Below are 18,168 nucleotides of genomic sequence, written 5' to 3'. Positions count from 1 at the left end.
TGTTGTGTCAAATTCCAGTGTAGATGACAATTTTTCAGTTATACATGAACATAAATATATTCATTGTCACATTTTTTTTTGCTGTGAGCTACCACAACATCTTGTATATATTTCCCTGTACTATACAGTATAATCTTGTTTATCTATTCTGCATATGCCTGTCAGTATCTACAAATTTGAACTCCCAGTCTGTCCCTTCCCGCCCCCCTCCCCCTTGGCAACCATAAGTTTGTATTCTATATCTATGAATCTGTTTCTGTTTTGTATTTATGTTTGTTTGGTTTTTTTTTAGATTCCACATATGAGCGATCTCATGTTATTTTTCTTTCTCTTTCTGGCTTACTTCACTTAGAATGACATTCTCTAGGAACATCCATGTTGCTGCAAATGGTGTTATGTTGTCGGTTTTTATGGCTGAATAGTATTTGTATAAATATACCACATCTTCTTTATCCAGTCATCTGTTGATGGACATTTAGGCTGTTTCCATGTCTTGGCTATTGTAAATAGTGCTGCTATGAACACTGGGGTGCAGGTGTCATCCTGAAGTAGGGTTCCTTCTGGATATATGCCCAGGAGTGGGATTCCTGGGTCATACGGTAAGTCTATTCCTAGTCTTTTGAGGAATCTCCATACTGTTTTCCACAGTGGCTGTACCAAACTGCATTCCCACCAGCAGTAAAGGAGGGTTCCCTTTTCTCCACAGCCTCTCCAGTATTTGTCATTTGTGTACTTTTGAATGATGGCCATTCCTACTGGTGTGAGGTGATATCTCATTGTAGTTTTGATTTGCATTTCCCTGATAATTAGTGATATTGAGCATTTTTTCATGTGCCTATTGATCATTTGTATGTCTCTCTTGGAGAATTGCTTGTTTAGGTCTTCTGCCCATTTTTGGATTGGGTTGTTTGGCTGTTTCTTATTAAGTCGTATGAGCTGCTTATATATTCTGGAGATCAAGCCTTTGTTGGTTTCATTTGCAAAATTTTTCTCCCATTCTGTAGGTTGTCGTTTTGTTTTACTTATGGTTTCCTTTGCTGTGCAGAAGCTTGTAAGTTTCATTAGGTCCCATTTGTTTATTCTTGCTTTTATTTCTATTGCTTGGGTAGATTGCCCTAGGAGAACATTTTTGAGATGTCCTGTCTCAATCTTTAAAATAATGAAAACTCCTAGAAAACTCCAAAGGTGATCAAATATCATAAACTCATGATTTTGTAATATATTTATTTGAATACATGTGTTTCAATCAACACATCTTAAGCCAGTGGATACTTCCTTTAAGTTCCACTGAAAGCCTCACTGCTTTTAAAGAATTATTTTGACATAACTTAATGATAAACTTACAGAGAAGTTCCAAGAATAATACAGAAAGTTAGTATATGTCTTTTTCAAGGTACACCAATTTTTGACATTTTGCCACATTTGTTTTATCACCCTTTCATACGTAAAATCTGTTTTTCAACTTTTTTTCACTTAATATAGTCTGCAGATTATTCCATATCAGTATATGAAGATAATTCCCAATCTTTTTTATAATTGCATAGCACCTTAGTGTGTAGATAGATCATAAAATTTTTAACCAGTCTCATGCTGATGGACATTTGGGTTGTTTTTAGATTTCTGCATTTACAAATAATGCAGCAGTGAATAGCCTTGTGCATTTGTCATTTTGTGTTTTGGGCATAGATTTTTAGAAGTGGAATTGCTGGGCTAAAGAGTAGATAATATGGAATTTTGCTACATTTTGCCTGTTTTAACTCAGGCTGCAACAGACAATACCTCAGACTGAGCAGCTTATAAACAACATATTTATTTCTCAAAGTTCTGGAGGATGGAAGTCCAAGGCCAGGGTGCCATCATGATTGGGTTCCAGTGAAAACCTCTTCGGGGCTGCAGTCTGCTGACTTCTAGTGTCCTCATGTGACAGAGTAGAGGGGGGAATTGAGGTCTCTCATGACTTTTATAAGGACACTAATCTCACTCATGAGGGCTCCATCTTCATGACCTTATCTAATCCTGATGACCTCCCAAAGGCCTCACCTAATACCAACACATGGAGTAGGGCAGAGTTTCAGTTTTCATATGTTGAAGAGACACAAACCTTCAGTCTGTAACATTGCCCAACTGTCCCAAGAGGTTGTACCATTTTGCATTCCCATCAAAAATAAACAAGAATACCTTATAGGCTGTTTTTATTAGTTTACCTACTCAGTGTTGTATTAAAAGGTAACACTTGGCCTCAGGTTCTTTTTGGTTCAAATTATGTCTAACATTGAAATATAATGAAAGAAATGAAAAGCTTCTTATTTTTAGTGTGCATGAAAAATGCCTAAAATCCCTTATTAAGTAAGGAAGGATCTAAATAAGAATGAGCCAATCACTTTTGTCGTCCTGATCAGGCAGAAAGTATTGGAAAGGATGTTCTTGTGTGTGCCCTGAGGACAGTTAAGAATTTAAGTAAGCAGGGGTCCTAGAATCTAATAGCATAGGTGTTTCCCAATGAATAGAGGACTCTGTCTCCAAAAGTTTTAGAGCCAGATCGGGGTAAACTATTTTGGACAGTATCTGGTGGATAAATAATTTTGAGCAGGAACAAGATGTGATATTTCATTATTATTTTAGTATCTAGGAAAATTTACGCTATTCACTTTTTTTAAATTGAGGTATAATTGATTAACAATGTTGTATTAGTTTCAGGTGTACAACAAAGTGTTTCAGTTATACATACACGTATTCTTTTTCCGATCCTTTTCCATTACAGGTTATTACAAGATATTGAGTATAATTCCCTGTGCTATACAAAGCTATTCACTTACCGCCAACATTTTAATTTTTGCTTTATTTGTTTTTGCATTTCAAGCTAAGTCATGAATTTAACAATTTTTTACTGTTTTAATATTATAATTTGTTCTGTGAGCTTATTAGCCACAGAAATACTAGCGATGGTATTTCTAGCAATGGTTGGTTTTCAGCCAACAAACTTGAAATATTCGCACAAAATTTAGTTCATTTTCTGAAGTCCACTACTTACCCACTAATTTTATTTCTTAACAGAATATTGAAACAGGAATCAATAATAATCTTAGCGAACACTTTCATGGTGCTTACTATGTGCCAGGAACTAAGTGCTGTATATAATAATTCATTAACTTTTCACCACAACCTTATGAGCTATATCCTATTATTACCTCCATTTTACAGTTAGGAAAGTGGAAATAGAGGGGTTAAGTCATAGGACCAAAGCCACACAACCAGTGAAAGAGCCCAACTTTGGACCCAGTCAGTTTACTTTGTTTCTATACATTTAACTGCCATATACTTGCTTCTCCTTGACAACAAGAAAATCAGTTGAGAACTGATCATAATAAAGATAATCCAGTGGTAATATGATTACATAACCAGGTTCACCTCAAAAGTCTGAAATTCTATTATCTTTTTCCTGTGGGAAGAATGTCAATCCCGAATCAGGGCTTCTGGCACTTCCATAAACTCTCAAGGGACAGGAATTCCTAATCCTTTTTAAAGAAGAGGTGAAGAAAGCAGAGAGGAAGCCAGAAAACATGAGGGTTGTGGATACGACGAAGAAACCCCAGGAATCGATTTACAGACAGAATTTGAGCTGGGTTGTTGTTGGCAGAGAGCATAGCCAACCTCCTCAAAGGCATCACCACTGTATGTTATTCCCAAGCTGTGAGTGTGTATACTGTCATAGAATGGAAGGAAAATGAGACTTGCCTCACCCAAATTACAAAGTAGGTTAGTACTTAAAGGCCAGAAAGTTCAAATGAACTTTCCTTTACATTCTATACTGAGGAGCCTCTGCCACCTAGTGTTCATGTAGAAAATGGCAAGGGTTGGGAATCAGCAATCCTGTCCCTCCACGAGTCCAGGAGTATTAAAGAGAACCTGTCCCCACGGCCCTCTCACTTTACTCTCAAGTTTTTTTCCCTCCTACGAGAATTAGAAAATATTTGATACAATTATTTCTTGTGGATAACTTCAGCTACAATGAATTTCTTTTAAAATCTGATGGTGTTTGAAATTTGTTTTATCTTTAATTTCAGGATTTGTAGCTTTCTAATGGAAATTAAAAGTGGTTAGGCTTTGGGGTTAGATGTATAGGCAGTAGGACCATACATTGCCCTTGAAATCTCATGTTGGACAATCTATATTCTCTTTCCTCTACAACCTCCTCTGAGGATGCTAGGCAGCTACTGGGAAAGGAGTGTTTCAAAAACCTCACATCACGGCTAGATGGCTGGGGAAATCTCTGCCCAAGCAGGCTAAGCTTGGTTTGGGAGCTACAAAGCTGGAGCAAGTTAATAGCAGACATACTTTCTCTGCAGCCTGTATGTAATACATACTCACTATCTATTATTTGCTAGTTGAATTAGAAATGATTTCTGCCCTGGAGATGTGCACGTGTCTAGAATGGGGAAAAGGTGAGTCAATCAATGGTGACTGTACAGAGGGAAGTCCTCTGGCATGTTGAGCTAGCCGTTTCCTTTAAGCTTGCACCTGGTCTCTTCTTGACCTGAGTACAAGTCAGCTCTCCTGAGCTTCCTGCCTTCATCTCCCCTCCTCTCCTTTCCTTCTGCCCTAACATTTCCATATGCGGGGTGTGCAGAATTATTTATTGTTCCCTCAGCCAGCTTTTACAAACCCCCCTCAGCCAACTTTTTCCTACTCTACCCTTAAAGCAAGCTAATTATGATCAATGTATTTTTTAATTGAAGTATAATCAGTTTACAATGTGTCAATTTCTGGTGTACAGTCATACATACATACATATATACATATTCCTTTTCATATTCTATTTCATTATAGGTTACTATAAAATATTGAATACAGCTCTCTGTGCTATACAGTAGAAAGTTGTTGTTTGTCTATTTTATATATAGTAGTATCTGCAAATCTTGAACTCCCAATTTATCCTTTCCTACTTCCTTTCCCACTGGTAAACCACAAGTTTGTTTTCTATGTTGGTGAGTCTGTGTCTGTTTTGTAAATAAGTTCATTTATGTCCTTTTTTTAAGATTCCACATATAAGTAATATCATATGATATTTTTCTTTCTCTTTCTGGCTGACTTCACTTAGTATGATGATCTCCATTTCCATCCATGTTGATGGACCTTTAAGTTGCTTCCATGTCTTGGTTATTGCATATAGTCCTGCTATGAACACTTTCCTCTAGACGTTTTGTTGTGCTGATTACTTCTATCGTCCCTATGCTGGCCCCCAGGAGTATACATTTCTTTCTCCAAAGTCCCCACTCCTTGGTTCTTGGTTCTCTTCAGCACTATGGAACCAGTCTGGGCTTTTCAAAAAATCTTTACCAGTAGAAACCGATGATTATCATTGGGTGGAGAAATCATGGATGATCACTTTTCTCTTTACACTTTTTTTTGAGTTTACTGAATTCTTTGTGATTTATATATGATTTTTCTTATCATATTAAAATTTAGACTTTACAAAATTCAAAGGGAAAACAAGCAAGTTAGGAACATGTAGCTAAGCATACAACAGCAGGTTTCTAATTCTACCAGGCTGTTGTCTACACAGCTCATTTGGTCCCCAAGCTCTTGTTCTACACCACATCAGTTTTGAGGGCCCCATCAGAGCAGCTCCCTTTTTAATTTTTAGCGATACTCCTCTTGATACCTTACAGATGTCACTGAGAAAGCAAGGGATGGATTATGGAACTGATTGCTCATTGAGGGTATATAATCTAATACAGATCCTCAGGTAGATATCAGCATATAAAGATATCATCTAGCTACAGAGGCCTCCTCACTTTCTCAATTTCCCAGAGAGGGAACAACAAAGGTTGTTTTCTCTGGGCTCAAATTCTATTTGAAATTAAAGGCTGATAGTGAAACCTGGGCCAGTTGGGTGTGTAGGAACCTGTTAGTACGGCATTGTTAAGATGAACTTTAAAAGCTACGTGATTTTAGCTTTTGATTTTAACAAAGGAAGATGAGAAGAATATAAGTGTTTGCTTAGGTTATGGTTTCATAGTACTAATTGCAGTCATTTTTACAGAAACTGTGTACTTTTCCTGCTTACTTACGGTGCATTATAATTATTGTCAAATAATTAAATGTCATTAAATAATTTAATTATAAATTTAAAGTGCTGGTATGCTCACACGTACAGCTTTTTGTTTGTGTGTCATAGTAGTCATCTGCTTATATAGTTTGTCTGATCCTACTCTGTGAAGAGTGAACTGGAACCTAGGATTCGCTGTAGTAAGCTTGCCTGTGATAGTCATCTTTAGTTTCGCTTCTTCTTTGATTGGATCAGATCCAGTGACATGGCCTCAGACGTTAAGTCAATCCTAATAATAATGAAAAGCTACTTTGAAGGATACATCTAGGATTATTTGCTAACTTTGAAGGAGAGTCATGTTTCTTTTGCTGCAGAGAAGTTGGAAATTTCTCCTTAAATGTTGGAGATTTCTCCTTAAGTTTGCTTTATTTGTTCTTCATCCCCCTTCGATTGAGGCCAAAGTTTAAAAACCATTTCTGCTCTCCCCGTAGATATAGTTGTGGTTTATGGCCTTTTGATTAAAAATATATTCTGATTATTCCCTCACATCTTTTGCCCCCTCCCCGCCCCAGCATCTGATTTCTCTAAGGGTGTTTAAAGTTATAAAGAATTTTCCATACCCTCACCTTCACATTCTGCAATAATCTTGTTTACTTCATTCTTTTACACCCTTTTTTACTATTTGGTCGAAGGGGATAATTTCTTCTTTCTACTAGGCAACTACCACCATATCAAATACCTATTATCCTTAAATCCTAACCATCTGGGGTCCAGAAGGCATACTTAAATTCCATTACACATTAAATCCATTACTGATTATGAGCTACCGCTTACATAAATAATTTTAAAAAATCTTAAGAGTTCATTAGTGAGAGAGAATCTAGGACACTTGCCTGTACATAAAAGAGGTAGAAAAATACGTTTTTTTATTAGCATGTTCAAGGTAGTCAAGATATTAACAAACATTTTAATCCTCACAACAACCCTGTGAGGTAGGTAAGTCATTGTTTCATGATAAACTAGTATTATTCCAAAAAAGTGCAATTCATAAAAGAATAAATCTGCATTAGGAATAATTTTGTCAATACCATTTATATATATATATATATGCTAATATTTGTTTTTGTATACTCTGATTCATGCAGTAAGGTGTCCCCAGAAAAGTTTCCTCTAAAGCAAATCCTATTTAAATATATGTGGGAAACTATTAAAATAAACTCTGGGGTGAATTTTTAATAAAATAAATCACTATTTTGAGCAAATACTACAAATACTTCTTTTTTACATAAGATAAAAAGGCATTCTCATCAATGCTGCACCCACATTTATCCATTCTTCAGTAAGTTATCTATGGCACCAAAGCAATGTAAAACTTAATTTATTAAATCAAACTTTAGCAATTTAGTACATGGCAGTGAACTGTGTTGCTGTGTAGAAATCTCCAAATATATTTGCACTCAATCTCAACCCAAAAGCTAGGGTAGACTGTTTACTAAAATGTAAACACTAAAAGAATGATAGATTTTAAAAAAGTATTTCCCCTTGAGAATATTACTTAATTAAGTTTTTTTCCTTTAAATTGCAAAAGGAAGAGAGATCGTGGGGTCTTTGAAAAGAAACATAATATTCCAATCACTATAAAATTCTGGTGATTTATATTGCAAATCAAAGAAAGCCTCATGCTATCAATTTACTACTAACAGGGGAGCACATGGATGTTACTCCAAAAATTTAGGTATTTTTTCCTCTGTGCCAATATGACTTACTAGGAAGAGAAATATAGTTGACCCTTGAATAGCACGGGTTTGAACTGTGTGGGCCTACTTTTACATAGATTTTTTTTTTTCAATAAATACGTGCTGATCCAAGGTTGTTTGAATCCAATGATGCAGAACCACCAATATAGAGGGCCGACTGTAAAGTTACATGGGGATTTTTGACTGGATGGGCAGTCAGTGCCCCAGCCCTCAAGTTTTTCAAGGGTCAACTGTATTCCCAGGTACCCATTTTCTCCTAAATATATATTTAAAGTACATTTCCATTGTTAAACATTAGTAAACATACAGTATGCCTAATTTTTAAAATAATAGTCTTATCTGTAAAATAAATTTTTAGAGACTTTCCACTACATTTAATTATAAATATTTAGATTAGTTATACAATTGATTTGTAACAATAACTTTAATTAAGCTTGGGAGCTTAGTTAATACTTAAAATCTGCTGGTAGGTTTTTAATAGTTTACCAAGTGGTTAAAATAATTTGCCATTATAAAGCAGTAATTCAAGTCCAGAAAAACATTCTCACCAAAGTATTTTAAGGACTTGCTCCAGGGACACTAGGCAAATCAACAGGTAAAACAGACTAAGCCATCTCGAAGTTGTACATTCAAATCCATACCAGATCCAATAGTGCACTTTGGATTCCAGTGAGGTAGGGCAAATAAATATAGTCAGATACATTTTGAACTGTTAAATTTATATAAACGGAAAACTGACTTGTACCCAGGTTTTATATGGATATCCAGAAAGAAAAACTGAGAATTTAAATGATGAAATATTGTCTTGGATTCAAAGACAGAATTGTAAAAAACCTTTGAGGTACATATAAATAAAAAATACAAAGGCTACAAGATATATTTTATTTCAACATAAAATATGCTTGTATAAAAATAACCCAGGATATAGAAAACAGAAATACAAACATTTTTGCATAGATTCTCGATATAAAACATTTACCTGGGGCTCAACACTAGAAAATACACCTCTGAAACTAACATAGTTGAACTATTTCCTTGGATACCAAGTACATACAAAAAAAAACCCCTTCATCTGGGGGAGCATGGGCAGGAGGGAAAACAATTTAATTTAGCATCAGTCTATATTTATTTCTCTGTTGCTCGAATATAAACCAATGATGACAAGAGAAGAAACTCTGGGGGTTTATTTAACAAAATTAAATTCACATTTCTGAGGCCATCATAGTGCATCCAATGTCCATCAATTTGGAAAGCTGCAGAATAATGGTGTTCCTCTTTGTTAAATAATGTGGCACCTTCCAACAAATACCTGCAAATTAAACGACAAAGTGTAGCCGAGAATCACAATGCTTTGTTCCTAAGAAATTAAGAAAAATGTTTCTTAAATTCTTAACTAAGGACTAAAAAAACAGATTATTTGCATTCTATACTCTGAAAAAGATATCCTTCTGTAAAAATCATGTACTATAATTCGTTATGGGGAGTAAGATGTTTAAGAATTTAAAAAACCTATATCTAATTTAAGAATTTTAAAAAGCATATTTTAACAGGTTAACTCATAACTTGCATGGCTCTATTACAGAAGAGAACACACACAAAGAAACTTCTAAAGGCAAAAAGTTAAAACAACCCTGGGTGTCCTAATTTGCATGTAGATATTTTAATCTAATGATGACAGTAACATTTTATGATTAAGTGATGACCTCATACTACTCACACTGCTGTGACTTGAAATAGAAGTAATAGCCAGCCAGTTTTTACTGACTGTTTTCTGTGACTCAGATACTATCCTAAACACTTCACACGTTCCATCTTATTAAATGTTCACAAAAATGGCACCAGATACTGTCATCTCTGTTTCATAAATAAGAAGATTGATGTGTTACCTGGTTAAGTTACTGGCTCAAAGTCACATAGCTTGTAAGGTGGGGCTGGGATTTGAATCCAATTCTGTCTAGTCTAAGCACCTAACCACTCTGCACACTGCCAGCAACTGACCCCCTGCAGTAGATTCTGATCTCAGTCAGGACACATAAATTTAGAAATAGCTAGGGGATTTTCAACAATATGTATTTCCTTAAGGGCTAGTAAAACTCAAGATGGACTAGCAGAAAAATGTAAGATAAATTTATTTTTTTAAATTGGTTTTCTAAGAATGAACAAAAAACACCTACTTGTGATCAGATAAATCCAAGTAATAGGGTACATATGCCAGATCTTCAGATTTCCAATGCTGCATATTTAAGACAACAAAAGGGGGTGCCCCGTGGCAGAACACTCGTTGGGAAAACTCTCTTAAGCCACCACACCTAAAATTGAAAATAGGCATGAACTTTATTACACTTAAGACAAAGCTGCCTTTATCACTCTGAGTTGTCTTTACTACATAACTAAAATAGTTATGCTTATTATGACTATATTAATATCTTATATACCTAATTCTCAGAGTTTATAAGCAGTGAAATTCTATATATAAGAAATGATTCTTTTAAAACTCCAGGAAAAACTAACTATTTTTATTTAAGCTTATAAAAGCATGTAGTCTTTTGAAGTGATATAAAAAATTTTATTTATAAATACATTTCTTTCTCTAAGCTGGTTTCAAATGGGAATAATGGCAGAAAGGGAGTAATATGACTCTTACAGTCACCTATAGACTGGGTAAAATTCCCGAGTTGCTTCCTTTTGCCATTAGGATGAAGCAAATTCTGTTTTCTTAGTAGTATCAGGTATTAAGCATATGGATCAGAATAAGACAAAGACAATTATACAGTAAAATCTCGATTAACCGGAATGCTCAGGGCACAGCATTTTGGTTAACAAACACTGACTAAACTAAGTTACCAGAAAACCATTATATTTTAGTATTCATTGCAAAAATACACTAGTTCACTTCCTGGATTTAAGTACAATTAAATGAAGGTATTTTATTCTTTCCTTCTTTTGTGATTGATTAGGTGTATGATCATCCTTCCAAATACTAATCTATTTTTGGCCTGGGGGAGGTAATTAGGTTTATTTATTTAGTTATTTTTAATGGAGGTATAAAATTTGTTAAGAGACTGGGATAAAAATGTTCAGCTCCTTTGGATTTGTTGTTTTTTTTTTTAATTATGTTAAACTTTTTGGTTGTCATTTACCTCTTTCTCCTAAATGAGGAGTGCAGGAAAAAATCCAGTTAATTGAGGGTCTCGATTAGCTGGGTTCCGGTTAACCGAGGTTTTATTGTACCTACTCAGCAGTGGGGAAAAAAGAAAAAGCATTTGCTTTGTATTCATCAAGTAACTGCAGTATTATATTCTATACAGTGGTACTGATAATGACAATACAGCATAAAATGGCATAGTAAACTAGGTGTTGAGATTCCAAAAATATTAGGCTTCGTAAATACTTATGAATTGCTATTTCATAAAGTATTAACATCAAAGAGCATAGCTGTCCAGGTTTCTTTATAAAAAAAACAGAAATACTTTCATCTTAAATGTCTATCATATACTCACCCAAGCTCCTCACACAGTTCAATCCTGGAACAGAATAACTCATCCACAGACAGTCGTATCAAGTTTCCATGTGGAATTTCTTGGGGAGGACTAAAACAATTGCAAAATGAATGTAATAACTGCTTCCACATTTTACATGTAAATACATTATTAGGATAACAAATTTTACGGGTCAGCTCATTATTAGCAAACCACGTATAAACGTATAACCTCTGTTATTCATCTTTGTATTTCTTATTGACAGTAGAGAAAACAGTTGAACTTAAAAAACTCATGCATGCAGCTTTCTAAGAAACATTAAATCTTTCTGTAAACTGATCCTGAAACATGCAACTGTCATTACTTTAAAAATTTCCAAGAGGATTCAACAGAGGGGATTCTGTCTTGGCAGAAAAAAGCAGGACCCCAAATTAGGAGAGCAGCTAATTAGTCACCTGACTCAATGCAATTGTTGGCCTCAGTTTTCTGATTTGTTAAAAACATTTTTTCCTACATACTTCAGAGGTTGTTTTAAATACAGGATTGAAAAACAGGCAAAAGACTTAAAAATTCATTAAGAGAAGCATAAATACTTGTGTTAATAAATGATTGAAAATATTTCAGCATAGTTTCAAAACGTATACAAATTAAAAGATACTTGTTTTTTGGAAACAAGACAAATTTCCGAAACACTTTTTAGTCCATTATCATTCAAAGTAACAGAACTTTTTCCACTGATGGACATTTCAAAATCAACATCATCATATCAGCAACATAGGAAAATGGACAAGGTGTATTTCAAAACAGAGACATTAATTGGTAGACTCTCAAAAGTATAACATATCTTCAGCTTTCCCTAAGTAGCATGATGTTACAATATGAAACTAAATATGCTATACGGAAAATGTGAATTTGTCCAGGTACATAATGTTCATTTCCCAAAGGGAACAATCTAGCTATTTTTCTGGACCACAGAGCCAAATACGCTTTCTGACAACAGTGTGTTTGGGTCTGTTTCCTGTCCTGTTTTTTTCCACTGGCAAGGATCTGTTTTCCAGCTCCTGTCCCCTGGGGACTTTAATGTTTCCCAATACTCTACTAAAGCTTGCCAGTTGGGCTTTCCTGTCATTTACCAGCTTGGAGGTGTGCCTTCTTTTTGAAAGTCAGAATGACTCAGCAGGCTACCAGCACCTTTCCTAGCCAGTGAAAGAGTCTCTGAAATCCATGTACTCTTCAGATATTAGTATTTCATTTTTTGGGGTTTCTGTCTCTAATTATGCCCTGGCCACAATGGGGAGTACTTTCAATCTTCCTGTTCACGTAGAACTAGCTGAGCCGACAGAGATCCACTCACAGAGTGAGATTCCAATGCAGTATTAAGTGTTGTTCAAGAGGTTCAGTTTGTGACACAAGGAATTATCTACATAGTCATATTAGTAAATTCAGAGCAAAACATTTTGCACACTGAATAGTTCATTACTTTACTAGTGAAATAGTTATCAGTTGATTTTGTAAATTCTGAGATGTTTGGATGTAACACAACAGTAACATTTTTGTCATGGGACCTACTAAAGAGTCTTGCATTTGTGTGATTGCTTTATGTGTGTTATTACACAGTCTGTACTTTAAGAAGTATTTTGACTATATCTATCTGCCTATCTATATGTGTCATTCATTATAAAAAAGTATACTTAAAATTTTTTTTAATGTTTAAAATTTTTATTTTTTTAGAGGGGAAAGTAGTGAAGTTTATTGATCTATTTATTTTTAATGCAGGTACTGGGGATTGAACCCAGGACCTGATGCATGCTAAGCAGGTGCTCTACCACTGACCTAAACCCTTCCCCTAGAAGTATGCTATTTTTGCTAGAAGTGACTAAACAGACGTTAGAGCAACTTACTTTATGTTAATTGTGCGCTGCTGATCTTCCTGCACTCGAGTTGGGCATCGCCAGTTGGAACAGTAACTCTCTTGTATGGTAGACATGAGATTTTCGAGATTTTTTGTAAAATTATCATGCTCATTCCCAAACAAATCAATTATTAATGAAGCTTTATGAACTTCAGATTTATACTGCTGTTTTTCCATCTTGTCCCAAATCCAAAGTAGCTTCACAGTTGTAAAGCTGTAGGTGTCCATTAAATAAAGAAAACAATCCACAAACTCTCTACCTAAATGAAGAGAGAGCTCCCTGGGGAAATTTTCGTTTTCATTGAGAATGACATACAATAACATCAAGAATCCATCGATGGTGCAGGTATTTTTCAGTCTTATTTCAACATAGAGTGGTGTACAGGATACTGCTTTGCGGCCAGCTTTGATAGTAAAAACACCTCCCCAGGGAAGAACAGGCCTCCAAAATGAGCGATCTTGGTTATAGTTATTTTTAATTGATGCTTTGATCTCTTCAAACAGTGTCTTCATCCTGCATTTTCAAAGGTTAAAATAGTACTTGTAAATTTGTGACTTCACATTTTAAATGCATGAGACATATTTAAGTGAGAATAAAGCCATCTAAAGATTCCAATTAAATTTGGTAGATGGGCTCCCAAAGTAACAACAACAACAAAAAAACAATTTGAGCTATCTTTTGGCAATATGCATGATCTCTGGAAAGGCCATTTAAGAAGCTGAAACCTTTTTCTGAAGTACAGATGGTCATTGGATAGGGTTTTATATTAACTGTATTGCAGATTTTATCATTAATAGAGGAAAACACTGTGATAAAAAATCCTGAATAAAAATATAGCTACTGAAAGATACAATCCTAATTTGGTTGCGTGTATTTCTAACGTAAATTTCTTCATTCCTCCAAAATACAAGCTGTGCTTCATTTTCTTGTTAATATGTGTGGTTCCACATATGAAAATGATATAATGGAATTCTTAGTTGGGCTACAGAATAATGGCCAATTGGCTTTGAAAGACAGCATCTGAAGAATAATCAGGAGAACTTAACTGAATAGTAGCACAGCTAATAAAAAAATCATTTCTATGCACTTTGGGATTTTTACCTGCAATTTAAGACCATGCTAGATATCCTGTGATTTTAACTACAGAGGCCATGCTGTGACGATCTGATTCTTGATAATTATCCTGATGCCCCTCTCTGCATGCTTTGGGAATGAACTGAAGTGTCCTCCCTATTTAAAATGGCACCTATATCTCCCCTAGCCTTGAGGATAGCTAAACACTTTTTTAAAAAAATCATTGACAGTATTCTAATAAGCATGTTGGTGTCATCTGTATATAAATAAAGCAAAATTAAAAAAAATTAAAGAATGAGGTCCTAATAAAACTGAACTGAAAAAAATTGCTTTACTTTATTCGGGGCAATCAAATGATTAAACTAAAAACATCACAGGGTTTCCTAATATGTTACTTTAATGGAAAAGTGTTTTTACATGAAAAAGGGAAACATCTGAATAGAAACAGAGGAATTAGTGACTGACATCAGGGTCTTTTGATTATCTTTTCAAGTACCACATCCTCCCAAGCTCAATGCTGCAGATTTTTATTTGTGTGAAAAATTAAGTTCAAACCGACTTTGCAACACTAGCAGACTAAAAATTTCGTTTTATCACACACACACAGAGTATTTTCGACTAGGCAAGATACTGTGGACTCTAAAATATTCAACACTATATTTAGTCTGAAGTGTAGATGTTTATATATAGTTGCTAACATGTCAGCTCTAGTCAACCACTTAGGAATAAGAGGGGGTGGCAATTCTAGAGCCTAGGAAAACACAAACTCAAGTTTCTTAATAGGAACTGACATGTTTAGGAGCATATTTTTAAAAAATCATAGGGCATTTAAATACTTTGAAAATAACTTTATGGTTTGATTGATTTTTGTTGAATTTTAAAGAATTTTGTAGCAAGGTCGTATGATTAAGAGCCTGAGTTCAGATTTCTAAATATTGTATTGGAAAGAAATTATAAATCTCTGTAATATTTCTCAACCAAATTATCTTTTAGACACGACCAAATGAGTAACTATAGCTCTGTAAAGTAATAGTTACACTTCGGGAGAATTAAACTACAAATATATATATAAACTACATACGTGTATTAAAAATATATACACACATAAAATGAAACTAACTTCTTTAGCCTTTTTCTATGGAAAAAAGTGGGGAGGATAAGAGAGAATTGAAAAAAACTACAGGACACCTAGTCTAGCTTCTTCAGTAACGTGATTTGCCCCAAAGTAAATTACAATAAAAATGACTAAAAAAGATGGAGAAATGGCTGCAAACAGCTTTACTTAAAATTGTCTTTAAGTTTGGCCACACCTTCGGAAACATAGTTTAGTTACGCACTGATTTAGAAGCCCTGGAGAAAGTATCCTGCTGGCTTCATTTTCCAGCCTCAACAAGCCCTCTAGTTTCAATAAACCCAGAAAACTCCCCCGACTTCTATTTTCTTGGCAAAACGACACCTTCCTTCTGCGGTCATTTCCACGGGTGACAATCTGTACTCCACGCTGGTCGTGAGGGCCAGTCCATTTGACGAAGGCATTAAGTGCCGGAATCCCTAAGAGCTCGGGGGTCCTAAGTACCCTCCCTAGTCAGCGCCCCGAAATAATCCGGAAAAGGGGCCCGCGCTCCCGCTAGAAGCAGCACGGGTCTCGGTGCAGGGACCCGCGGGGCCCACGGTAGGCGCCCTCCTCCATCCCCTGCACTCCGGCCACGCCCACCCCGCCCCCGGCCCACAGCGCCCGGGAAGGCCTGGCACTGACCGCTGGCCCCGCAGGGCGGCCGGGTCCCCGAACCGGGAAGCGGTGAGAGAGCTGGGTGTCCCCAGCCTGCGTTCGGGCAGCGGCCCCGCAGAGCGCCTGGGACTGCGGGTAATAGGCGGGAGAGCCGGGCATCGGAAGGCGTTCCCACACCGGCCAGTCTCCGTCCACCAGGAAGCCGACTTTTCGTACCTCCCCAGGGACCGAAAACCGCCGGTGCCGCCGCACCCGTCGCCGCCGCCGCTTGCTCATGGAGAGCCCGTGCTGCCGCCGCCGCCGCCGCCTCATCTACTAGCACCGCCGGCTGTCTCGGCTTCCCCGGGCGTGAGCGCCGGGCTCCGGCACGGCCCCCATAGCACCCGCCGCGGCGGGAGCCACAGCAGCTCCAGCGCCCAGGCCCGATCCGACCGGACCCACGGAGCCAGGACCGCGGGACGCGTAGCTTCTTATTACGGAGGAAGATTCGGCCTGACCTCCGCCCCCCCGGCCCCCCGCCCCCCAGCCCCCAGTGCCCAGTCCCTAGCTGCCTGACGGCGCTGCTGCGCACGCGCGAAGACGCCGGGTCCAAACGTGCGTGTGTTGGATGTGTACACAGCATCCAGATTTGCCCAATAGGAACCAGGATCAGGTGCAGGGGGCGGGACTTCTCAGGGAGGGGCGGGGTTCCAGTGTTAGGCAATGGGCAGGGCTGCCGGAAGTGGGAAGGATTTGCACGGAGGCGGAGCTTTGTTGGCAAACCTGCTTGGCCGTTTTGAGGTTTGTACCATTTTAGGACTTTACTTGATTTTGGTTTGCTTCTAGGTCTGGTGTTTTCAGATTCTTAACTCTAAAAGGGAAAGCTTTGTTTTCTCAGTAAATTATAAGTATTCAAACTTTTAAGTATATATTTAGGGAAAGTTGAATTAGTATGTTAAGTGCTATCTGTAGTGTTCAAGGTAATAATTGGCCAATATATTGTAATTTACAGTGAAAATTAATAACATTTAAGGGAATTAGATAGCTTTAGCTCCATTATAGAGATGAAAAATTGAGTTTTGGAGATGAGAAATTCCTACGCATTGACGGACAGCTAGACATTGAAGCTAGAGCTGCTTAGTGCTAGAGTTGGTGGGCACAACCACTATTCTTCAGTAGATCCTAGTTCTTGTATCCTCCCTTAAATAGTCAAAGCCCACGTGGCTCTGCTCCCGGAGTACACAGGCTATCCTGGAAAACTACCTTCATTCGCAATTAGAAATGGGGATACTGTTGAGATATTCCCCATCTGGCTGTGCGAGAAAAAAAAAGAAGATTGTCTGGAAAGGGAAACTCAACCTTCAGAATACACAATGCACAGACCTTAAGGCCAGCCCAGTACATCACTGTGGTCCTCAGTCACAGCTGAGTCTGGCAGAGTCTTGGACACCTTCTTGACTAATTTAATGGTCAGGCAGGGTTATGTCAGGGAGTTTCCTCATGGACCTCTCTCGGGGACTCTGGTGATAGACGGATGGAACTTCTGGGAGAGAAGCTTGTCTCACTCAAGATAAACATTGCCGGTGGAGTTGGGAAGAAATAGACATCTCTCAGAGCAGAGGAGTAAGAAAGAGGCTATGCCCAAAAAGGAATAATTAATTATTTTGGCAAAAATCTCCTCTTTTTAGTCTCTTGGTTTTTCTTATTTCTTATGGCATTCCATAGATGAGGAAATTGAGGCGGTGAGGCATTAAATAAGGAGAGTCTCTTGGAAGTCACATACAGAAAGTTGGCTCTCAGTATTAAAACTATCCTGCATGGAGAAAGCCCTTTAACATTTTTTAAAGTGTGGATTATGTTTATTTGACAATCTCGTACAAGACACAATTCTTTTTATACTGATTGGGTCATTCTCTTCCTGCAAACAGATTCAGTAGTGGTGGTTTTCACCATTTCTGGAGATTATCAGGGAGATGGATCATTAAACTCTGCTGAAGCTTGGCTGGGCAGGGGAAGCATGGATTCCTTGCATATTTGGATAATTCACAAACCTCACTGAGACCTTTAACCAAGATTTCCATTCAGCATCCTTTCTGCTTCTTTCAAAATCTGACTGCTGAGTTACAGGGTTTCTTTTAGACAACTTTATTGAGATAGAATTGACATATAATACATGGAACATATTTAA

The 18,168-nt window shown here is 37.1% G+C and overlaps 1 protein-coding gene across 4 annotated transcripts; it reads right to left on the bottom strand.

Moving 5' to 3' along the window:
- Positions 1-6,945: 6,945 nt before the first annotated feature.
- C6H14orf28 (chromosome 6 C14orf28 homolog) lies at positions 6,946-16,356 on the bottom strand. Of its 4 annotated transcripts, none has more exons than XM_032481946.1 (5): positions 16,218-16,356; positions 13,187-13,711; positions 11,307-11,396; positions 9,981-10,115; positions 6,946-9,115 (listed from the first exon to the last, which is right to left on the bottom strand). In XM_032481946.1, exons 2-5 carry the CDS (start codon positions 13,708-13,710, stop codon positions 8,932-8,934), a joined length of 933 nt encoding a protein of 310 aa, XP_032337837.1. In that variant the 5' UTR covers position 13,711; positions 16,218-16,356; the 3' UTR covers positions 6,946-8,931. The 4 variants fall into 4 exon arrangements, with proteins under 4 accessions (XP_032337837.1, XP_032337838.1, XP_032337839.1 ...); XM_032481947.1 differs by lacking the exon at positions 16,218-16,356 and adding an exon at positions 16,029-16,160; XM_032481948.1 differs by lacking the exon at positions 16,218-16,356 and adding an exon at positions 15,733-16,001.
- Positions 16,357-18,168: the final 1,812 nt, after the last annotated feature.

The sequence above is a fragment of the Camelus ferus genome, chromosome 6, assembly GCF_009834535.1.
Source record: "Camelus ferus isolate YT-003-E chromosome 6, BCGSAC_Cfer_1.0, whole genome shotgun sequence".
Classification (NCBI taxonomy): domain Eukaryota; kingdom Metazoa; phylum Chordata; class Mammalia; order Artiodactyla; family Camelidae; genus Camelus; species Camelus ferus.
The sequence above is the reverse complement of the archived record's forward strand: the minus strand, read 5'-3'. Positions and strand labels throughout refer to the sequence as shown.